Source organism: Scyliorhinus canicula, chromosome 11 (assembly GCF_902713615.1).
Source record: "Scyliorhinus canicula chromosome 11, sScyCan1.1, whole genome shotgun sequence".
Taxonomy (NCBI): domain Eukaryota; kingdom Metazoa; phylum Chordata; class Chondrichthyes; order Carcharhiniformes; family Scyliorhinidae; genus Scyliorhinus; species Scyliorhinus canicula.
The window spans coordinates 34970173-34995614 of NC_052156.1; the positions used below are offsets into that span (position 1 = coordinate 34970173).

Genomic DNA, 25442 nt, shown 5'->3' on the forward strand with positions numbered 1-25442 from the left:
GCTCTCTTGACTACATAATCCACTTGTGTTGCCACTTTCAAAGATCTGTGGACCTGCACGCCCAGATCTCCATGACTTTCTATATTCCTAAGAGTTGTGCCATTTACTGTATATTTCCCCTCTACGTTAGACCTACCAAAATGTATTACCTCACAATTTTCTGGATTAAACTCCATTTGCCATTTCTCTGCCCAAGTCTCCAGTCTATCTATGACCTGCTATATCCTCTGACAATCCTCAACACTATCTGCCACTCCACCAACCTTGGTGTCATCCGCGAACTTGCTAATCAGACCAACTACATTTTCCTCCAAATCGTTTATGTACACTACAAACAACAGAGGTCCCAGCACCGATCCCTGTGGAACACCACTAGTCACAACCTTCCATTCAGAAAAACACCCGTCTACTCCTTTTGTGACCGAGCCAGTTCTGTATCCAGCTTGCCACCTCACCTCTGATCCCGTGTGACTTCACCTTTTGTACCAGTCTGCCATGAGGCACATTGTTAAAGGCTTTACTGAAGTACATATAAACAATGTCCATCGCCCTCCCCATCAATCATCTTTGTCACCTCCTCAAAAAACTCAATCAATTTTGTGAGGCACGACCGCCCCTTCACAAAACCATGCTATCGCTAATGAGTCCATTTGTTTCCAAATGGGTATAATTCCTATCCTTGAGAATTCTCTCGAATAATTTGCCTGCTGCTAACGTGAGGCTCACCGGCCTATAGTTTCATGGATTATCGCTGCTCCCTTTCTTAAACAGCGGTACTGCATTAGCTATTCTTGAGTCCTCTGCAATCTCACCTGCAGCCAATGAGGATACAACGATGCCAGTCAAGGTCCCAGCAATTTCCACCTTTGCTTCCCTCAGTATTCTGGGGTAAATCCCATCCGGCCCAGGCGATGGAACTACCTTAATGTCTTTTAAAACACCCAATACTTCCTCCTTTTCGATGTTAACATGAACCAGACTGTCTACATACCCTACCCAAGAATCATCTTCCACAAAGTGAAGCACTGATGCAAAGTACTAATTTACCACCTCGCCCATTTCTTCTGGCTCAAAGCATAGATTTCCCCACTGTCAAGTGGTCCAATCCTTTCTTTGGCTATCCTCTTGCCTTTTACATAAGAATAAAAAACTTATGGGATTCACCTTAATCTTACTTGCCAAGGACTTTTCATACTCCTCCTAGCCCTCCTAATTTCCTGCTTAAGTACCTTCCGACTTTCTTTATACTCCTCAAGGGTTTTTAATGTCCCCAACCTTCTAGACTGTACATCAGCCTTTTTTCGTTTTGACGAGGTTCACAATATCCCTTGTTTCATAGAATTTACAGTGCAGAAAGAGGCCATTTGGCCCATTACGTCTGCACCGGCCCAACCTATCCCCTTAACCAAGAAACCCCACCCAACCATTTTGGAAACTAAGGGCAATTTAGCAGAGCCAATCAACCTAACCTGCTCATCTTTGGACCATGGGAGGAAACCGGAGCACCCGGAGGAAACTCATGTTGACACGGGGAGAACGTGCAGACTCCGCACAGACAGTGACCCAAGCTGGGAATCAAACCTGGGACCCTGGAGCTGTGAAGCAACTTTGCTAACCACTGTACTACCATGTCGCCAAGCCTGATGTGGCAAGAACATCAACTTGTGTTGGGAGAATTTAATTTCTGGAGAACAAGGTGGCAAAGAAATGACTCTCTCCACTATCAGTCAGTTACCCTGGAACTGGAGATTGCATCAATGGGGAGAGACTAGGGCTAAGGGTTGAAGGTTATGCCTTTACTGACTTTCTAATATGGACCTTGCATAACACGAGGCTGATCCCAATCAGACCCTCAAAATCCTGTAAATGAAAATGGCTTATTGTCACAATTGTCACAAGGCTTCAAATAAAGTTACTGTGAAAATCCCCTAGTCGCCACATTCTGGCACCTGTTCGGGGAGGCTGATACGGGAATTGAACCGTGCTGCTGGCCTGCCTTGGTCTGCTTTCAAAGCCAGCGATTTAGCCCTGTGCTAAACAGCCCCAGCTAAAATTCTACGTAACAGCATTGTGGGAGCATCTTTACAATATGGGCTGCAGCAATTCAAGTAGCAGGCACCACCAGCTCAGAGCATAATGCAGTTGGGCAATTAATGCTGGCCCTGCCTGCGACTGTCTCATCCCAATAGGACTCCAGCATGTGAGCGCTGGCACTGATAGGGTGCAGCAATTTTTGCCTACTTTTCTTTCTCTCTGTGTCTTTAAAATCCTCTTGTTATCCAAGGCTCCCTGAACTTCCCGTACTTCGTTCTCTCAGGAACGTGACTTTTCTGAATTCTAATCAACTGTCGCTTGAAAGGCTTCCACATATCCGATGTTGATTTACCCTCCAATAGCTGCATCCAATCCAAATTCTTCACTTCCTGTATAACGTTATCGTAATTTGCCTTTCCCCAGTTTAGTACCTTCATGCGAGGGTTACCCTCATCCCGATCCAAAAGTACCCTAAAACTGACAAAATTGTGGTCACTACTCGCAAAGGCCGGGATTCTCCGATCCTGCGCTGGGTCGGAGAATCCCGTGGGAGGCGCGAATCCCACCCTGCCGCCACCTGCTCTATTCTCCGGCGACGTTTTTCGGGGGCCGGCGGGAATCCTGCCATGCCGGTTGGGGGTCTTTGACAGCGGTCCCCCCGATTTTCCGGGCCACGATGGGCCTCGTGGCCGTAAAGTTTTGCCCAGTCCCGCAGGCGTGAATTACTCACCTCACACATGGCAGGATCTGGCAGGTAAGTGTGCAGGGACGGTCCTGGGGGGCGGGGCCAAGGTGGCCTGGCCTGCGATCGGGGCCTACCGATCTGCGGGAGGGCTGGTTCTTTCTTCCTTCTTTCCTCCACGCCAGGCCCTGTGGGCTCGGCCATATTTCCCGGCGGCCAGCGCAGAGAAGGTAAACCCCGCACATGCGTGGAAATACGGCAGCCAGTACGCGCATGCGCGAGATCACGCTGGCCGTTCCGCGCACCTTTGGCACCGGCTGGAGCTGCGGGGACGACTCCGACGGCAACCTTGCCTCCTAGAAAGGTGAGAATTCCTCACTTTCGGGGGCCATTGACGCCGGAGACGTTGGCGCCCGTTTTCCCGCCGGCATGGGGACATAGCCCCATTTTTTGAGAATCCCACCCAAAATGTTCCCCTACTGAAACTCAACCATCTGTCCAGGCTCATCCCTAATATCAGGTCTAGTACTGCCTCTTGCCTAGTTGGACTATCTACATATTGCATCAAGAAGCCTTCCTAGATACAATTCTGCCCCATTCAAGCCACTAGCATTAAGCGAGTCCCAGTCAATATAGGGGAAGTTAAAATCCGCTATCACAACAACCTGTTACTTTTGCGCCTATCCAAAATCTCTCTACCTATCTGCTCCTCTATCTCTCCCTGTAATAAACGCCCAACATTGTGATTGCCCCCTTCCTGTTCCTGAGCTCTACCCAGATTGCCCTATTTTATGAGACCACCGAGGTGTCCTCCCACAGTATGGCTATAATATTCTCCTTAAACAGTAATGCTGCTCCCCACCCTCTTTACATCCCCCTCTATCTCTCCTGAAGCACCTATATCCTCCATCATTCAGCTGTCAATCCTGCCCTTTCTTTAACAATGTTTCTCTGATAGCCACAACGTTATAGTTCCAAGTACTAATAAGTGCTCTAAGTTCATCTGCCTTACCTGCTATACTTCTGACGTTGAAACAAATACACTTCAAACCACTGCGTTTGAGCAGGCAGTGTGATGTTGTTCTCTTATTTTTGTTCTCTATTTCCCCTTCAGTTATTACACCTTCTCAGCTAACGCTCTGGTTTCCCCCCCCCCCATTGTAATTGAAATCCTCCCGAGTGACTCTTGGCGCAGGAAGTTATGGGAATCCAAGTATTTTATTTTTTCATGGAATGTGGACTTTGCTGGCAAGCCCAGCATTTATTGACCACCCCTAATTGCCCTTGAAAAGGTAGTGGTGAGCCAACTTGAACCGCTGCAATCCATGTGGTGTAGATACAACCACAGTGCTTTTACGAATGGAGTTCCAGAATTTTGATTTTGACTCCACGGCAGTGAAGGCAATATAGTTCCAAGTCAGGATGGTGTGTGACTGAAGGGGAACTTGTGGGTAGTGGTGTTCTGCTGAGTCCAAAGCAGTAACTTCAGTCTTACCTCCAATTAGGCTGTAGAGAAGTCACAGCAAACCCATTAACCATTGAGAATCATAGAAACATAACAATTCAACTAATCCATTAATTTTGTGTAAATGTCTTGTAAACTGGAAGAGGCGGCATCAAGAAAGCTGAACACTTTCTTTTTCTGTGAACAGAAACACTTAATTTGAATTTAGTGCTGTTGGCTTCAGAGCTGCAGGATACCTTGGACTGTCTCTAACTCTTGAGTGAGGATTGAATAATTAAAAAGATCATACCAATCTTGTCTGCAATGGTAGATCCACATGGACCCACTATTGCCATTTTGCCACCACTGAACAGGCTGGCGGTGTCTTCATGCAATAAGCTGGTTGCCTTTTCACTGGCATAACAGTTTCTATTTGCGGCTATCGTGGACGTATTCCTGAAGTTAAATTTCAATAAACAACTTGGGTAAACTTCTGTGTTTGTCCTGTGGCCGGATAAGATAACCTCAGTCACCAATAGGGACTTCCCACTTGTGTCAGTCTTTCCGTGGCTCGGTTTCAACACAAATAAGTTGTGTTATTTCCATGAAATGAGCAGTCACCCAGAATAGTTTTCACTTTCATCAAAATTTAGCTGAGCAATCTGTATTGTGTATTGTTTGTATATTAGTTGAGGAATGGGGTTTTTGCAAGCACGTATTTGTATTACTCCTCGTACTTCTATTTGTCCTCTTCCCCGAATATGCTACTGTACCTAGACTCTGTATTCTCTTTTCTTCCTTCCCACATCTATCTTATTCACTTCATTTAGGAAAGTGGGACGGTCTGGTCCAAATTAACTGTCCACTATATGACATGGTACCTACTTGCTCAGGCCAGGAGATGAAAACTCATGCCCACTAATTGATGAGGTAGAAATCAGTTCAAACTGGAATTTGAACTCCTTCCAATAATCTGCATTTTATTGTAAAATCAATAATATCTTGTTAGAAATTGTTTGTGTAGAAAATGGCATGGACTTGGATGCATCACAGCAAGTGGTCTGCATGCTTCCAGTTTCTACAGTACACGTATTTGTATGGTGGGTTTTTATTTTGTTTGGACATCAAATGTACTGCCTGGGTCCTGAATGGGAACTTTGAAGAGGCACACGTCTTTGTGGAATTTCTGCTTGGCTACTTAGGACATCTACAGTTTAAGGTTAAGTAGAAGGTATTATTGAATATAATTGACAACGTTAAAGGTGCAGCAATTTTCTTCTTGTGTATATCTTAGCTCAGGTGAATGTGTCGTCACACAAGAGCATTCTCAAGTCTGCCAATCCACAGGGTTTAAAGCAAGAAACTGCTGCACCAATTCAGTAAACTCTGACAGTCACCATAAACTGTTGAGAGAAAAGCTCAGTAAAAAGGCTAAACTGTTGTACATTTCTATTTTTGTAGCAATTCACGTTGGCAGCTTACATTAATGATCTGGAAGAAGGAACTGAAGGCACTGTTGCTAGGTCTGCAGATGATACAAAGATCTGTAGAGGGACAGGTAGTATTGAGGAAGCAAGGGGGCTGCAGAAGGACTTCCGGTTGCGGCTATGACCAGCTAAGTCGCACGTTTGGCTGCTCCTGCGAGGAAGGTTTTTTCGGGCCGATTGGAGGGCCCCTAACGGCGCTGGAACGACGATTCCCGGTGGGGGAAGGTTCCCAGAGGAGAACCCTGCAAAATTTATGGTCATCACCCGAAGTGGGGCAGAAAAAAAAGCGGCAGCAGCTCCCCGAAAAAAGCGGGGGAAGAAACCCAAAATGGCGGCCGGCGGCGCACCCGAGGACTGGAGGAAATGGGCGGAGGAGCAGCAGGCCGTTCTCCTGCGCTTCTTCACGGAGCTGAAAGTGGAGCTGCTGGAGTCGATGAACGCGACGACCACCAGGCTGATGGGAGCCCAGGCGACCCAAGAGGCGTCAATTCGGGAGCTGCAGCAGGAGATGGCGGTGAGGGAGGAGGAGGCCACGGTCCTCGTGGGAAAGGTGGAGGTGCACGAGGCACTCCACCTGAAATGGCAAAACCGACTGGAGGAGATGGATACCCACATGAGGCGGAAAAACCTGAGGATCCTGGGCCTGGCAGAAGGGCTGGAGGGGTTGGACCTCCCGAGGTATGTGGCAGAAATGCTGGGCTCACTGATGGGGGCAGGGGCCGTCCCTTCGCCCCTGGAACTGGAGGAGGCCTACAGAGTAATGGCCAGGAAGCCAAGAGCAAACGAACCCCCGAGGGCGGTGCTGGTTCGGTTCCAGCGATTCAGTGACCGGGAGAGGGTGCTGAGGTGGGCCAAGAGAGAGAGGAGCAGCAAATGGGAGAACTCGATGGTGAGGATCTAGCAGGACTGGAGTGCGGAGGTGGCAAAGCGGCGGGCCCGGTTCAACCGGACGAAGGCGGTGCTGCATGCCAAGAGAATCAGATTCGGGATGCTGCAGCCAGCGCGCTTGTGGGTGACCTATAAGGACCAGCACCACTATTTCGAGTCCCCGGAGGAGGCGTGGGCCTTTGTCCAGGAAGAAAAGCTGGACTCGAACTAGAACCAGGGGATACTTGGCGGTCGTTGCCGCTCTGGTACTTTAAGCTGGACACGTGGCTTTCTTTTGGTTGGATTTTCACTTGGCTGTATTTTTGGACCCTTTTTTTTCTCACTACCAGTTTTTTTCTTTTTTCTGTTATTTATAATGTTATGTTGGGGGGGCGGGGTGGGGGGGGGAGTGCCGGGGGTATGTGTTTCTTGTGGGGTTTTTAAAATTTATTTTATCGGTGTGGGATCGGGGACGGGGGTGGAACTGAAGATGGAGGGGTGGGGAGTGGCAGGGCGAAAGCGCGGGCTTTCCTCTGGTTTCCCGCGCGCGGGGCAGAGGAGGGAGGAGGGTGGGAGGAAGGGGCGTGGTCAGCAATGGCTCCCTTTCCCGCGCTGGAGCGGGGTCAAGGAGGGGTGGTAAGGGGGGGGATGTCCCCCATGCCGGGAGGAGTCGGATTGTGGCAGGGGCAGCCGGGTCAGCGTAAACCAGCTGACTTACGGAAGTACTATGGAGGGTGCATCGCGGCTAGGAAGGGTCCTAGCCTGGGGGGGGAGGGGGGTGGGGGAAGGGGGAGGGGGGAAGGGGGGGGGCTACCGGGTTGCTGCTGAAAAGGCCAGGGAGGAGAAGTTGAGGACCGGAGGGGTGGGGGGAGGGCGCCATCGCCATGGGGAGCGGGTCAGAAGGGGAGGGCTGACTCGGGGCGAGCAGGTGACAGGATATGGCTAGTCGGCAGGGGAGAGGGGCGGGCTGCCCTTCGACCCGGCTGATCACTTGGAATGTGAGGGGGCTGAATGGGCCGGTCAAGAGAACGAGAGTAATCTCGCATTTGAAGGGACTGAAGGCGGATGTAGCAATGCTACAAGAGACCCATTTGAAGGTGGCGGACCAGGTCCGCCTGAGAAGGGGGTGGGTGGGACAGGTGTTCCACTCAGGACTGGACGCAAAGAACCGGGGGGTGGCGATCCTGGTAGGGAAGAGGGTGTCGTTTGTGGCGGCGGAGGTGGTGGCGGATAAAGAGGGTAGATATGTCATGGTGAAGGGTAGGCTACAGGGGGAGAAAGTGGTGATGGTTAATGTGTATGCCCCGAATTGGGACGACGCTGGCTTCATGAGGCGCCTACTGGGCCTCATTCCGGACCTGGAGGCAGGGGGCCTGATATGCGGAGGCACCAGAGGAGGGGCTGTTGGGGGAACGGCGCAGTTTGCAGGCTAAGTTCGACCTGTTGACCACCAGAAAGGCAGAGACACAGTGGAGAAGGGCGCAGGGCGCGATTTATGAGTATGGGGAGAAGGCGAGTAGGATGCTGGCGCATCAGCTCCGCAAGCGGGATGCGGCTAGAGAAATTGGGGGAGTGAGGGAGAGGGGTGGGAACGTAGTGCAGAAGGGGCCAGAAGTAAATGGGGTCTTCAGAGACTTCTATGAGGAGCTGTATCGGTCAGAGCCGCCGACGAGGGGAGGGGGGATGGAGGGCTTCTTGAACAAATTGAGGTTCCCCAAGGTCCAAGAGGAGCTGGTAGAGGGGCTGGGGGCGCCGATAGGGTTAGAGGAGCTAGTCAAGGGGATTGGGCATATGCAGACGGGGAAGGCGCCGGGGCCAGACGGGTTCCCGGTGGAATTTTACAAAAAATATGCGGATTTGGTGGGCCCTGTGCTGGTACGAGCCTTCAACGAGGCATAGGAGGGGGGGGCTCTGCCCCCGACAATGTCGCAGGCACTGATCTCTCTGATCTTGAAGCGGGACAAGGACCCCCTGCAGTGTGGGTCATATAGGCCTATCTCGCTCCTGAATGTGGACGCCAAGTTGCTGGCAAAGATCCTGGCTACCAGGATAGAGGATTGTGTGCCAGGGGTGATACACGAGGACCAGACGGGTTTTGTGAAAGGGCGGCAGCTTAATACGAACGTGCGGAGACTGCTAAACGTCATCATGATGCCGGCAGTGGAGGGTGAGGCGGAGATAGTGGTGGCATTGGACGCGGAGAAAGCATTTGATAGGGTGGAGTGGAAGTACCTGTGGGAGACGCTGGAACGGTTTGGATTTGGGGAGGGATTTATTAAATGGGTGAAGCTGCTCTATTCGGCCCCGACGGCAAGTGTAGTGACGAATGGTAGGAGATCGGAGTATTTTGGGCTCCACCGGGGGACCAGACAGGGGTGCCCCTTGTCCCCCCCGCTCTTCGCACTGGCAATTGAACCGTTGGCGATGGCACTGAGGGGCTCAGGGGGGTGGAGAGGGCTGACAAGGGGCGGGGAGGAGCACCGGGTATCGCTATACGCGGACGACCTGCTGCTATACGTGGCAGACCCAGAAGGGGGAATGCCGGAGGTGATGGAACTGCTAGCAGAATTTGGGGACTTTTCGGGATACAAGCTAAACTTGGGCAAGAGTGAGGTATTTGTGATACACCCAGGGGACCAGGAAGAGGGAATCGGGAGACTCCCGTTTAAGAGAGCAGGAAAGAGTTTTAGATATTTAGGGGTGCAGGTGGCAAGGAACTGGGGGACTCTCCACAAGCTGAACTTCTCCAGGCTGGTGGAACAGATGGAGGAGGAATTTAAAAGGTGGGACATGGTGCCGCTGTCGCTGGCGGGCAGAGTGCAGTCCGTTAAAATGACGGTCCTCCCGAGGTTTTTGTTTTTATTTCAGTGCTTGCCCATCTTCCTCCCTAGGGCCTTCTTCAAAAAGGTGACGAGTAGCATCATGAGCTACGTGTGGACGCACGGCACCCCAAGGGTGAGGAGGGTCTTCTTGGAGTGGAGTAGGGATAGTGGAGGGCTGGCATTACCCAATCTTTCGGGGTATTACTGGGCGGCAAATGTATCAATGGTGCGCAAGTGGATGATGGAAGGGGAGGGGGCAGCTTGGAAACGAATGGAGAGGGCGTCTTGTGGCAACATAAGCCTGGGGGCCCTAGTAACGGCGCCATGGCTGCTCCCTCCCACGAGGTACACCACGAGCCCGGTGGTGGCGGCCACCCTCAAGATCTGGGGGCAGTGGAGGCGACACAGGGGGGAAGTGGGAGGTCTGATGGAGGCACCGTTAAGAGGGAACCATAGATTCATCCCGGGGAACATGGACGGGGGATTTCAGAGCTGGCACAGGGTGGGCATCAGGCAGCTGAAGGATCTGTTTGTAGATGGGAGGTTTGCGAGCCTGAGAGAGCTGGAGGAGAAATTCGGGCTCCCCCCGGGAAACATGTTTAGACATTTGCAGGTGAAGACATTTGCTAGACGCCAGGTGGAAGGGTTTCCCTTGCTCCCCAGTAGGGGGGCGAGTGATAGGGTGCTCTCGGGGGTCTGGGTCGGAGGGGGGAGGATATCGGACATCTACAAAGTAATGCAGGAGGCGGAGGAGGCATCAGTAGAGGAGCTGAAAGCCAAGTGGGAGGGGGAGCTGGGAGAACAGATAGAGGATGGGACATGGGCTGATGCCCTGTAGAGGGTTAATTCTTCCTCCTCGTGTGCGAGGCTTAGCCTCATTCAATTTAAGGTGCTACATAGAGCCCATATGACGGGGACAAGGATGAGTCGGTTCTTTGGGGGTGAGGACAGATGTGTCAGGTGTTCGGGAAGTCCAGCGAACCATGTCCATATGTTTTGGGCATGTCCGGCACTGGAGGAGTTCTGGAAGGGGGTGGCAAGGACGGTGTCGAGGGTGGTGGGATCCAGGGTCAAACCAGGATGGGGACTTGCGATCTTTGGGGTTGGGGTGGAGCCGGGGGTACAGGAGGCGAGAGAGGCCGGAGTACTGGCCTTTGCGTCCCTAGTTGCTCGAAGAAGGATACTAATACAGTGGAAGGACGCGAGGCCTCCAAGCGTGGAAACTTGGATTAATGACATGGCAAGCTTTATTCAATTGGAAAGGGTCAAATTCGCCCTGAGAGGGTCGGTACAAGGGTTCTTCAGGCGGTGGCAGCCTTTCCTCGACTTTTTGGCTCAGAGATAGGGTACAGAGGTCGCAGCAGCAGCAACCCGGGGGGGGGGAGGGGGAGGGGGGGGGTGGCAACAACGGTTGTGGTGGGTTATTTACGGTTGAAATGCGGGCAAATTTGCTCGCAGTTCATGTTTGATGTTGATTGTTGCTTTGTTTGTTTTTGGGGGAGGGGGGAGGGACAACGCACGCGCGAGTTCGGGCGGGGGGGGGATATTTGTTAAGAGGGAATATTTTGTAATATTTTATAGTTAGTTGGGGTAAATATCTTCATGTAAAAAATTCTTTCAATAAAAATTACTTTAAAAAAAAAGGGGGCTGCAGAAGTATTTGGACAGGCTAGGAGAGTGGGCCATGAAGTGGCAAATGAAATACAATGTGGAAAAGGAGGTTCTGCACTTTGGAAGGAGGAATTTAGGCATAGACTATTTTCTTAATGGGGAAATGCTTAGGAAATCAGAAGCACACAGGGACTTGGGAGTCCTTGTTCCCGATTCTCTTAAGGTTAATGTGCAGGTTCAGTTGGCAGTTAAGAAGTCAAATGCAATGTTAGTATTCATGTTAAGAGGGCTAGAATACAAGACCAGGAATATACTTCTGAGGCTGTATAAGGCTCTGGTCAGCTCACATTTGGAGCATTGTGAGCAGTTTTGGGCCCCGTATTTAAGGAAGGGTATGCTGGCCTTGGAAAGGGTCCAGAGGAGGTTCACAAGAATGATCCCTGGAATGAAGAACTTGTCATATAAGGAACGTTTGAGGATTCTGCGTCTGTACTCGGAGTTTAGAAGGATGAGAGGGGATCTCATTGGAACTTACAAGATACTGCGAGGCCTGGATAGAGTGGCCGTGGAGAGGATGTTTCCACTTGGAGGAAAAACTAGAACCAGAGGACATCATCTCAGACTAAAGGGACGGTCCTTTAAAACAGAGATGAGGAGGAATTTCTTCAGCCAGAGGGTGGTGAATCTGTGGACCTCTTTGGCTGTGGAGGCCAATTCACCGAGTGCCTTTAAGACAGAGATAGATAGGTTCATGATTCATAAAGGGATCAGGGATTATGGGGAGAAGGCAGGAGAATGGGGATGAGAAAATATCAGCCATGATTGAATAGTGAGCAGACTCGATGGGCCGAGTGGTCTAATTCTGCTCCTGTATCTTATGGTCTTAATGAAAATACAAAAAAGGGGCATTTTGACATAAAGTGAGTTGAGTTGAAGTGGAAGGTGGATACTCTTCCCAAATTTCAAAATGGAGACCGGAGAGTATGACAGGTATAGAATATTCCAAATTTGTTAGGAATTAGGGCATTGTTTGAATTGACAGAAAACTTACACTGTTTAAAAAGGTTTGCAATATCATTATTCAAATAAAGTGCGTTGATTGTATTAGAAATGTTCACACTATCCATTTGAACAGTGGAAAATGTTCAGTAAGTCACTCTGTGGCATTCTCCAGTCCACCAGCTGTGTGTTCCCCAGCGGCACGTCATCACCGTCCGCGGGATTCTCCGTCCAGCTACTTGACAATGCGATTTCCCATTGTGGCCACCTCACGCCACTGGGACACCTACAGGAGTAGATACACTACCGGAAGATCGGAGAACCCCGCTGACGGAAAATCCCACCCATTATCTTTTGCCTTGGGTGCTCACAATGTCCATCACTGGTGGAAACTGTGGTAGGAAGAAGTTGCGGTGAGGAACTACAATTACAGAAGAAATGTATTTGTGCTACAATAAATCATATCAAATGTGATTTTCCCTGTCCCACACAAGCCAAATTCTCCCATCACTGGTTTGCACCTCTTACATGTTAGTTACTTGACCCAGTCTCTGAAGAAATCCTTCCGGAAAGCCAGTGTGGCTTCTGACCAAATCGTGGAACCGCAGACATGATTTTCATTGCTTGGCAACTCCAAGCAAAATGCCAGGAACAACATCAATCACTCTACATGGCCTTCATCGATCTGACCAAGGCTTCCAATTCAGTCAATTGGCAAGTGCTATGGAAAATCCTGTCAAAGGCTGGCTGTCCAGAGAAATTTATCAACATCCTCCGACTCCTCCACAATGATGTGTAGGTGACAGTCCTCACTGGTGGAAATAAGGCAAAAACCTTTTCAAGACTGGAATCAAGCAGGGATGTGTCAGCGCCCCCACTCTTTTCTCCATCTTCATCACCATCATCCTTCACCTTGTCAAGAACAAGCTTCCCAGTGGAGAGGCCATAATCATCCAAAGCCAATTTTGCTGCGCCGGCCATGTGATTAGGATGTCAGACTCCTGACTGCCAAAGCAAATCAGAGTTACTTGTCTGAGAGGCTGATAATCAAATGGAACAAAATCAGACTGAAATTTTGCAGTTCAGCAGGACAATATTACTGGTTACACAAGCCAGAGGCCCATGTCGCATGACTCCCGCCTCTCCAAACTGTCTTTTAACAAAGAACTTGTATTTCTCACCTTTATTGTTAAATGTCGCACCATTAAGAATTGAAAGACTATTACGGGAGGGAAATGGGGAGTAGGTGTGGGGTTGGAGTAGGAGACGGAGGCTTTGTAGGTGAGGGTGGAGGCAGATTCTTGTAGGAGGTTGGGGTTGCGGCCACTGGCAATGGTGCCACTCCCGTTTACCCCAGGTAGATATTTGGGGAGTCCTGTGGCGGTGGCAACGCTGAAAATATGGATTTTAGCAGCTTTTTAGGTTAGGGGTGGAGTCGAGATTGATGTCGATCCGATGACTATGGGGTTTGAATCTGGGAGAATGGATGCGAGGTTTCAGGGATGGGAGGAAAGAGGGGTGATGGAGATGAAGGGCTTGTTTTTGGAAAGGTGGTTTACAAGTTTGGGGGAATTGGGGGTGAATTTTGGGTTCCTGTGTGGGTAGAGTTTTAGGTACTTGCAGGTGCAACACTTTGCGAGAAAGGGCTTGCCAACTTTTCCGGTAACACCTTCCTCCCCATTGTTGGAGAAGGTGTTGTGGATGATGGGGTTGGAGAGTGAAGTAATCTTGGCGATTTATGGGATGATTATGGAGGAGGATAAGGCATCTCTGGGGGGGGGGGGGGGGGGGGGGGAGATGAATGCTGAATGGGAGGAGGAGCTGGGATGATGATGGAGGAGGGGTTGTGTTGTGAGGTTCTGCGGAGGATGAATGCCTCAACCTCGTGTGCGAGGCTGGGGTTGATACAGCTAAAGGTAGTATGTAGTACACAGAGTGCATCTGATGAAGTTGAGGATGAGCTGGCTGTTTGAGGGGGTAGGGTTTATTTGTGAATGGTGCGGGAAGGGGCTCAGATAATCATGTACCAATGTTCAGGTCCTGCCCAAAGTTGGAGAAACTTTCAGCACCATATCAGCGATCTTGCATGTGGACTTGGAGCCAAGTCCCCTGGTGACCATATTGGGGGTTTCAGACCTGCCAAAGTGGCAGGAGGGAGTCGGGGCAGATGTTTTAGCCTTCGCCTTGCTGATCGCTCGCAAGTGGATTTTGTTGGGGTGGAGGTCAGCTTCTCCACACTCTGCCTCAGGGTAGCTGGGGGATCTAATGGACTTCCTGCATTTAGAGAAGGTGAAATTTGCCCTAAGAGGAATGAATGAGGGGTTCCACAAATGATGGGATTTGTTTATTCCGCATTTTGGAGAACTTGTTACCGTCAACTGTTAGGATGGGAGAGCGGGGGGGGGGGGACGTGGGTTGGGGGGACCGGGGTGAGGGGTTTTGCGTTGAGTTTATTTTCATGTTGTAATGTTTTTCAAATGTTAAAATGGAAAAGATTTGAATGAAATTACTTTAAAAAATAATTGAATGCATGTTGAATTGAATGTTATGAAATGCAGATAGCATTTGTATTTGGTCTACGCAGCCCCCACTGAGGATAATTAATGGCTCTTCAGGGATAACGATGTGTGAGTTTCCTCAATGCAGTCAGGTAGCTTCTTTTGTTCAAGATCACAGACAGACATAAGCCAGGATTTTGCGCTACTTTGGTGGTTGATTCGGAAGCGCATGAAATGCCCTCTTCACGGCCTCCCGGCAGCGCTGATTCTTTTCCAGCGCACGTGTCAAGTTGGCTGCCCATGAATTGGCCAGCCAGCATGAAACCGTGTGCCACCGCTGACTTCGGCCAAAAGTGAGTTTCACATCTGTCTCCGGACATGTCAAGTGTCTGCACCCAATGGATGAAAAATCCAAGCCATAGATTCAGTCATTTTAGGTCTTTGCCTGTTTGAAATTTTTAGAGATAGCAATGGACAAATTTTCTGTATTGTTTGTAAAAAAATATATACAGTCTTAGTCCCTCAAAAATATAAATATTTACATAAATTATATTTCCACTGCACTGCTCCTAAAAGCTAAATCTTTAATTAGCACATCATGTGCATTAAAGCATTCTCAATACTTCCTGACCTCGGATTAGAACCACCCAACATTGTTGTTCATGTCGAGAGGAAACAAAGTATTTCCTAAACATTTATCCTTCTGGCAAAAACATTTGCAGCAACTCTTGACCGTAAACGTGCAAAGAGACTGTTAGGCACTCATCAATTATGACATTTACGTTCTGGCATTAAAATATTGGATGCATTTCATTTTACATTTTGGTGATAGAAATGTTGCCATATTTAGTACGAAGCGCTGGACAAAATGCTATTAAATAGAGGGGTAGTCAACCAGCCACACATAATATTTCCTCATGAACACAGAAAAGCTCTTGACAAAAACAGAAAATGCTGGAAATATTCGGCCGGCCAGGCAGGATCTGCAGACAGACAAGCAGAGTGAACTTTCGAAGCTGATCATAGAACATAGCAAAATACAGCACAGAACAGGCCCCTCGGCCCATGATGTTGTGCCGAACTTTTGTCCCAGATTAAGAACAAATTAATCTACACTCCATCATTCTACTGTAATCCATGTACCTATCCAATAGCCGCTTGAATGTCCCTAATGTTTCCAACTCAACTGCTTCCGCAGGCAGTGCATTCCATGCCCCCACTACTCTCTGGGTAAAGAACCTACCTCTGACATCCCTCCTATATCTTCCACCATTTACCTTAAATTTATGTCCCCTTGTAATGGTTTGTTCTACCCAGGGAAAAAGTCTCTGTCTACTCTATCTATTCCCCTGATTATTTTATAAACTTCTATCAAGCCTCCCCTCATCCTTCTCCGTTCTAATGAGGAAAGGCCTAGCACCCTCAACCTTTCCTCGTAAGACCTACTCTCCATTCCAGGCAACATCTTGGTAAATCTCCTTTGCACCTTTTCCAAAGCTTCCACATCCTTCCTAAAATGAGGCGACCAGAACTGCACACAGTACTCCAAATGTGGCCTCACCAAGGTTTTTTACAGCTACATCATCACCTCACGGCTCTTAAATTCAATCCCTCTGCTAATGAACGCTAGCACACCATAGGCCTTCTTCACAGCTCTATCCACTTGAGTGGCAACTTTCAAAGATCTATGAACATAGACCCCAAGATCACTCTGCTCCTCCACATTGCCAAGAACCCTACCGTTAACCCTGTATTCCGCATTCATATTTGTCCTTCCAAAATGGACAACCTCACACTTTTCAGGGTTAAACTACATCTGCCACTTCTCAGCCCAGCTCTGCATCCTATCTATGTCTCTTTGCAGCCGACAACAGCCCTCCTCACAACTCCACCAATCTTCGTATCGTCTGTAAATTTACTGACCACCCTTCAACTCCCTCATCCAAGCCATGAATGAAAATCACAAACAACAGAGGACCCAGAACTGATCCATGCGGTACGCCACTGGTAACTGGTCTCCAGGGTGAATATTTGCCATCCACCACCACTCTGATGCTCGATCAATGACTCCAGAAGCGAGATTGGATGACAATTGAAGGCTTTATTGGACTAGATGTTTCCCCCAGCAGCGCAGGTACAGAATGCAGCTGCTAGGGAGACACAGGCTCTTATACTCTGCCTTACTGGGCGGAACCAGCAGGCAAGCTTCACCAATGACCTTGCTGTCTCAGGTACCTCCCACACCAATGGTCTTACAGCATCAACCTGGATAGCGTAATACCCCTAATACTGACTACCACACACTCTCTGACTTCTATGATCTTTCCTATCTGAGAATAGTATTGTTTTAAATTGTTCCATGTTTATGAAGCAGAAGAGGTTCAGCAGTCATGTTTATAAATTAGAACAATGTAGCACCGTGGCACAGTGCTTAGTGCTGATGCCTCCCGTCGCCATGGACCCGGATTCAATTCTGGCCTTGGGTGACTGTGTGGAGTTTGCACTTTCTGTGTGGGTTTCCTATGGGTGTTCCGGTTTCCTCCCATAGTCCAAAGCTGTGCAGGTTAGGTGGATTGGCCATGCTCAATTGGTCCTTCGTGTCCAAAACAGGTTAGGCCGGGTTACGGGGTTGCAGGCCTTGGGCGGGGGAATGGACCTAGGTTGGGTGCTCTATCAGAGTATCCGTGCAGACTCAATGGGCCGAATGGCCTTCTGCACTGTAGAAATTCTATGGTTCAAATGCAATTTTAGCAATTATAAAATTATTTTAATAATTCTTTCTCAGTTACTGAAAATTAATGGTGGATTCTTACCAGAATTTGGCAAAGTGGCAGACTCAGGCAGAAAACTGGCATGGAACTGTCCAGTTGCACAGACCAGGACCGGGATTCTCCCCAACCCTACGGGGCAGGGGGTTCCGGCGGGATGGAGTGGCGTGAACCACTCCGGCGTTGGGCTGACCCAAAGGTGCGGAGAAATCCGCACCTTTAGGGGCCAAGCCCTAACCTTGAGGGGCTAGGCCCGCGCCGGAGTGGTTGGCGCCCCACCGGCTGGCGGGATAGGCCTTTGGCGCCACGCAAGCCGGGGCCGAAGGGACTTCGCCAGCTGCTGACGTCATCCCCGCGCATGCGCAGGGGAGGGGGTAACTTCCGTGTCCGCCATCGTGAAGGCTATGGGGAACGCGGAAGGAAAAGAGTGCCCCCACGGCACAGGCCCGCCCGCCGATGGGTGGGCCCCAATCGCGGGCCAGGCCACCGTGGGGGCACCCCCCGGGCCAAATCGGCCCGCGCCCCCCCCCCCCCCCCCCCCCAGGACCCCAGAGCCCGCTCGCGCCACCTGGTCCCGTCGGTAAGGTAGGTGGTTTGATTCCCGCCGGCGGGACCGGCATGACAGCAGCGGGACTTCGGCCCATCGCGGGCCGGAGAATCGCCGGGGGGGGGGGGGGGGCGCCGACAGGCGCGCCGCGATTCCCGCCCCCACCAAATCTCTGGTGCTGGAGACTTCGGGAGACGGCAGGGGCGGGATTCACGCAGGCCCCCGGCGATTCTCCAACCCGGCGGGGGGTCGGAGAATCCCACCCCAGTTTTATCACGGAATCTTGAGCCTCTTTGTCGAGAACCACCGCTGAACCATCATGGGTGGGAGGGTATCATTACATTGTGACAAGTTTGCACAGGCAGTTTCCATTATAAATATGGAATTATAATGGAAAATATTGAAGTGACATTGTGACAATCGGAATGAAGATTTTTTTTAAGATAGCGAATGTACACAGATGTAAGATTTTCTAAAGTATTTGCGGATGGCAACAGGTGTCAAATTCTGTTTGATAATGTTCCTGTGAAGTGCCTTTAAACATGTTACTATAAAGGTGCTATATAAATGCAAGTAGTTGTCCTTTCTGTTTTACTGATAAGTGTAGTTTGGTAATTCAGACTGATAAAAATTGCTTTAGAAAATGATCTCTAGTTTAAAATGCAATGAGCCCTCAGTACCTATTGCACACATCGTGCTCACTGTGTGTTGGATCATATTCCACAGAGAAAAGCTTTACCGGGCTACCTTTGTGATAAAGAATGAGTCAGACCTTTGGGAATTACAGTCGAACGGCATAAAATGTAACGTTTTATCTGTTCCATAAAACCTCATTTTGTTCTCAACATGTTTTTCACACAACAGAATCTGCACAGGGGACGACGTCAATCCATCAACTTCAATCACTATGCCAACAAGAAGAGTGCGGCAGAAAGCATGCTGGATGTTGCCTTGCTGATGGCCAATGCATCCCAGCTCAAAGCAGTGGTTGATCAAGGGTCTGGCTTCAGCTACTACGTGCCACTCATCATTCTCATTAGCATATCACTCATATTTCAGATAATAGTGGGCATCCTTCTGATATTCATTGGTGAGTTAACGCTGAGTCACAATGAGATAATTACATTTTGAATAAAAAGTCCATTTGTCTGTTATTAATACTCCATATATATTCCTAGTGTATCAATTTACAGTATAGGATAATGGTGCAAGATAATTTGTAGAAGAGAAATTTGGGAATTATGTGCTTTGAAAATCTTTTAAAGAACAAGGAACTCAGCATTTTTACAAATAATGTCCAGTCGGACACGTATTTGATTACGACTTTGTATAAATTCACAGGTTTTGTTAAGAAGAAAATATCTTCATTGTTATGCTGTGGAGTTTTAATGCATTCTCAGGGCCAATGAAACCCAAATTTCTAATCCCTCTGAATTTTTCTTCTTTCCCTTTCTCGGGTACAGTCCCACAGGTTGTGGTCACCTTCTGCTACATTATCTGAGTTTTACCTTAGTAGTAATATTCCTGCCTTGGAATCAGAAGGTACAGGCTTCAAAACCCACTCCTGATGGTTCTGGCAAGTGGAGGGTGCAGCGCCGACACTCAATTGGGCGTTGACATTGGGAGGAATGCTCACGTTTTCAGTTGCCTGCTCGCCCCACCCATGGTATGGGCTGTGGGAGTCTGAGAAGCCTTCTGCTCTGCCGCCGAACCACTTCATCAGCTGGTCTAAAAAGATGATTATGACCAAAGTCAAAGTTTATCAGTCTGTGAATCCTTCCATTTAGAAAATTCTTAAAGCAGAGAGCTCAAAGATAAAAAATGATCCAAGTGACTTATATGAGCGCTGGCAGGCAATTTGAACACAGAGGGCATTATCTGAGCCAGTGCCTGGTCACGCAATGCTCTTCCGCACGCCCACCACCCTCGCCAACAACACATTTATTGGTGATTCAGAGCGGGAATCCTGTCTTGCATTGTTTACTCTTCCAATGCATGTGTGCCAAGATCGGTCACTGGACCCTGGATGATATCAGCTAAGAATTAAACTTGGCATCATCTGGGCTGCAGAGCTTATAGTCTATTACTCATTCAGCCATTTGGAGATAGCTCAATTCTAATGGAGTGGGTGTTGAATAATGGTAGTTTTCATTGATGCCAATTTCATGGTGAAAGTACAAAAAAAAGAAACTAAATTGACTGCTGTTTGGAAATATTAAGCACCGTATTGTGAATTAATTCCATATGAAAGGCACACTTACTCTATTCTGAATCATCTGAAAGCAAGGTCCTACCAATATGGATGAATTAGCAGTTATAAAAACAGTCTGCATTATACTCAGGTACCTGCTGTATTATAAGAAAAACATGGGGAAATGGTGCTCACTTGCACCCACTAAGTTTCCTTTCTCATAATGTCTGCATTGTTTCAATTTGTTTGGGGGGGGGGGGGGGGGCACTGCACAGTGCTGATGCTACATCAATAAGGCACTCATGTTGTGCTCAGTCTGCTATGAGGCCAAAGTAAATTTATTGCCAATGAAGTAAATAAAAATACCACATTTCCAGAGATTAGAACGAGGAGCCAAAAACAAGGCGCCGTTTTATTCCTGATCCCAGCTGTGGCCACTGAGTGGGTGTTATTTCCAGGGTTAATAGCAATTCAGTGTAAGCTTCAACCCTGCTCAAATCTGAGATATGGAGGCCAATTCAGCTAGAATTTGAACAGTGAAACATCAATTGTGTGCAACCTGAATGATCGCGTTGAGGTATAAAGCCCACTTCACCACCTTTTCGACCTTAAGGCAGTACTCAACTGTAAAGGGGACAAACTATGTTCCAAGGAGATTCAGCCTCAGAAACAAAAACGTCATGCCGTTAAAACTATTTGGAAGTTATGACGGTTAAACCTTTAAAGTCGTCACCTGGTATTTTATTAATTATGTCCATAATCTCTCCATCAGTTAATTTCTCACTGAGAACAGAACAGCCTTTGAGCAAAGTCAGTATAGAACAGTACAGCACAGAACAGGCCCTCCGGCCCTCGATGTTGTGCCGAGCAACGATCACCCTACTCAAACCCACGTATCCACCCGATATCCGTAACCAAACAACCCCCCCGTTAACCTTACTTTTTTTTAGGACACTACGGGCAATTTATCATGGCCAATCCACCTAACCCGCACATCTTTGGACTGTGGGAGGAAACCGGAGCACCCGGAGGAAACCCACGCACACACGGGGAGGACGTGCAGACTCCACACAGACAGTGACCCAGCCGGGAACCGAACCTGGGACCCTGGAGCTGTGAAGCATTTATGCTAACCACCATGCTACAGCTTGACATTAGTATTTCTGTATCACATTTATTTGACCCAGTGCTGAGTGTTTCCAGCAATTGTTTGTGTTTTGTTGTTGTTAGCTGTCTTTCCTGTGGTGAATTTGCAGGTTTAATTAGGGCACTGGGCATATTGTAAAAGCACAAACGTGAATGAGCATAACTCCTCTGAGGTTCGATAATAATGCAATCATTTGACAATTAATGCAACGTGATTATTTTTCAAACCGATGAGCAACATGCACAATATAGATCATAAAGTGATGTGACAGACTTTATTGTCTGACCATTCAGCCTATTTATTCAAAATACCAGGTTTCAGCAGGGTTGCAACTTGCACTGCACTGCTGAAAATAACACCCACTCATCGACTCCCCAGACCACAGCTGGGATCGGGAATAAAGCGGCGCCTTGTATTTGACTCCTCGTTCTAATCTCTGGAACTGTGATATTTTGTTTACTTCATGAGCAATAAATTTACTGCGGCCTCACAGCAGACTGAGCACAACAGTAATGACCTTATTGATATAGCATCAGCACTGTGGATTGGTCCCATAATCAATTTGAAACAAAGCGGACATTATTTCAAAGTGAACTATATGAGTGCAACTGGATTCTCGATTTGCAGGACGCTGGCGTGAAAACGGTGGTGTTTCACGCCAGGAAACCTGACGCAAAACGACCACCAATTCCCTGCTTGGGGTGGGGGGAGGGGGCTGGCAGGCAGGCAGCGTAGAGTTCCCAGCTCTAGCTGCCGATACAGCCTGCAGAATTGCCGGGTCCGTCGTGCATGTGCACAGCTCTGATTAAAGCCCCCCCCCCCGGATCGGCCCTCCGCAACGGCCGATATAGCGTGTGGCGTACTCCTAGAATTTGCCGCTTTTCAGAGGGCAGAGCATCGCGAATGTGGCCCCCGATTTGGGTGTCATCAAGGATTCTCCGCCCCGTCGCTGAACGTGATTTCGGGGATCGGAGAATCCAGCCCGATATTTCCCCATCCTTTCCGTAATCCATCTGAAAGGTAATGATGTAAACAAGGACAGGTAGCTCTAATTAGAAGCTCTTCCTGCATTGGCAATAAGCCAGATGTGCATTTTGTGTTTTATTTTGGCACCACATATGCTATTGCACCTATCATTTTCAAAATTAAAAGAAAAATTCTAATTAAGAGGCAATTTAGCGTGTCCAATCCACCTAGCCTGCACATCTTTGGGTTGTGGAGGGCAGACCCACGTAGACACGGGGAGAATGTGCAAACTCCACATGGACACAGAACCGGGGCCGGGATCGAACCCGGGCCCTCGGCGCCGTGAGGCAGCAGTGCTAACCACTGCACCACCGTGCCACCCCACAGCTAGACTTTCTGTTACCACAAAATATATTACAAAACTGTCACTTTAAAAGAATGTGCAGTGGAAAGTACCTGGTAGCTTTATGTGTGTGAGCAGTCTTTGTCAACACTGTAATCCAGTTAGTCTTGAAGCATGGTTAACAATTGCAGCTTGGCTGTTAGTGTTCAAGGTTAATGCTATAATTTGAGTCGCAATTTGAAAATTGCATGGATGGCACCTGATGACCATAAAGAATAGCAATGATATTTGTAAGGTTTGACGTTTTTGCCTAGCCGTTATTATTTAATGATAAATGTTGAGTGTTTCAGTTACAATTGCTTAATTACAGTTCTCACTCTGCTTTTCAGTCAAGTATGATCTGAACGACCCCAGGAAGCAAGCCAAGCTGGATGTTCTCAACAACATCACCACCGGCCTAGTATTCATAATTGTCATTGTGAATATTTTCATCACAGCATTTGGTGTACAGCGGCCTCATTCCTACCAAACAGGTCCACAACATCTTTAGCAACATATAAAATAAGGTAGGTTCACCATCCGCCCAACTTTTATGTTGAACGAGTATGTTGGGGGGGGGGGGGGGGGGGGGGGGGGGGGGGGGGAAGGAGGACAGCCCAGGTGGAAAAAGTAACAAGGATAATAGTTTGAAAAAAAGTGTAGAGTTAGAAATTGTGCTCTGGGTACTACAGATGAAAGGAAAACTAAAAACCAAGCCACGAGAGAGAAATAGAACATGTGTGACTCAAACTTTAGAACAGGAGGACAGATAACGGCATCTGGCCCAAATAAACACTCTCCAGGAAGGAAGAAACTGAATGAATTTCAGGTGTAAACTCAACTTGGAGGGCATGACATGTTCCCCATCACTCAGACATGGTTGCCAGAAGGCAGCATGATGGCGCAGTGGTCAGCACAGCTGCCTCACGGCGCTGAGGTCCCAGGTTTGATCCCGGCTCTGGGTCACTGTCTGTGTGGAGTTTGCACATTCTCCCCGTGTTTGCGTGGGTTTCGGCCCCACAACCCAAAGATGTGCAGGGTAGGTGGATTGGCAACGCTATATTGCCCCTTAATTGGAAAAAATTAATTGGGTACTCTAAATTTATTTTAAAAAAAGACATGGTTGCTAGGTGACCAAGACTGGGATCGAAATATGGCAGGTTTTTAAAAAAATTTTGGATTATCCAATTATTTTTTCCAATTAAGGGGGCAATTTAGCATGGCCAATCCACCTACTCTGCACATCTTTGGGTTGTGGGGGCGAAACCCACGCAGACACGGGGAGAATGTGCAAACTCCACACGGACAGTGACCCAGAATCGAACCTGGGACCTCAGCGCCGTGAGGCAGCTGTGCTAACCACTAGGCCACCGTGCTGCCCCGAAATATGGCAGGTTTTAACGTTCACAGGGCATCATAGTAACCTTACAGTGCAGAAGGAGGCCATTCGGCCCATTGAGATTTAAACTACAGACAGGAAAGTTCCCCATTTATACGTATTACACCTTACATGCCTCACAGAATTACAGGCATCATAGCAAGCAGTCCACAGTTGCTCGTCACTTCTAAAGGATTCCTGTTTTTGCCGAGTAGGGGCTTCAAGTGACCACCTGATGCACTTTCTTCAGTTTTCACTGAGTTTCTTAAATCCACCACCCACAGCAAAGTCTGTTCCAATTCTTCTTCTTCCTCCGGCCATGCCAGGATGAATTTTCCAGAATTCTTAGATGGCTGCAGGTTGTGTCTCTTCAACTCGAGACCATCTCTCTCCCGCGTCCGTCTGTGGTAGCTGTCAGGCAGACGTCAGACAGATCACATGACCCCCCTCATTCACCCTGAGTTTAAAGTTACAGTGCCAATATATAATAATCTTATGAAGCTCACAATTGGAACAATAGTCATACCTGGAGATAATCATGTGTGGTATGGAACGCCATGGCTCCGCTCATCTTTCGAAGACAAGTCTAGATTGTGAGGTTATGAGGATGGATAGATACCTTGTAATATTGTTTAATTGCATCAAACAGTTACTGTTGTCAAAATTAATAATATAATTGTTGTGCTTTGCTGCATTGTTCCAAGTAGCTGAAATATCTCAAAAATAGTTTGACAATAATAATCTTTATCAGTGTCACAAGTAGGCTTATTAACACTGCAATGAAGTTACTGTGAAAATCCCCGAGTCGCCACTACGGGTACACGGAGGGGGAATTCAGAATGTCCAATTCACCTAACAGCACGTCTTTCGGGACTTGTGGGAGGAAACCGGAGCAGTCGCAGGAAATCCACACAGTCACAGGGAGAACGTGCAGACTCGCACAGATAGTGAGCCAAGCCTGGAATTGAATCTGGGTCCCTGGCGCTGTGAAGCATCAGTGCTAACCACTGAGCTACCATGTGGCAATAGTTGTTCAAATATTTAAAAATTAAGGATGTAGATGTTACAAATAAGCCACATGTCGAAAGCTATGTCTGCAGAATGTCTGTAGTAAGAATCAACCAGATCCCTCCTTTACTTGAGATCAGCTACTTTCCAGCAAACCTCGTGATCACCTCTTTTCAGGGTAGAAGATCAAATTCCATGAAGAGTTTCTCCTCTTCCAGCTTCAAGAGGTTCCTGTCACACTGTGTTATGTTGATGCTGGTGTTTTGCAAATTTACCTGGCTCAGCAGGGTAACAGCATGGTTTCACATATTTCTGCAGTTAGCATAAAAAAAGAATGTTAATTCCTAGCCACGTAGAATAAAAACACCCATTACCGTTTTGATCTTACAGTAAAGATTCAAAGAATTGCCCAGAGCAACACATTCACAAGGATAACAAAAATGACACGAAAATGTCATACTGTTTGAAAAGTCTGGTAACTATATTGAGATCGAGCAGATTATTTAAAGCCACGATGTGGAGATGCCGGCGTTGGACTGGGGTGAGCACAGTAAGAAGTCTTACAACACCAGGTTAAAGTCCAACAGGTTTGTTTCAAACACGAGCTTTCG

General features: G+C 48.2%; 1 protein-coding gene across 1 annotated transcript in view; it reads left to right on the forward strand.

Moving 5' to 3' along the window:
- ninj1 (ninjurin 1) overlaps positions 1-25442 on the forward strand; it is a 51477-nt gene that overhangs the window by 19660 nt on the left and 6375 nt on the right. The window contains exons 2-3 of the mRNA XM_038812755.1: positions 18624-18849; positions 22796-22972. Coding sequence (XP_038668683.1) covers positions 18624-18849; positions 22796-22956 — 387 coding nt within the window. The 3' untranslated portion in view covers positions 22957-22972. The remainder of the gene's footprint in view (positions 1-18623; positions 18850-22795; positions 22973-25442) is intronic.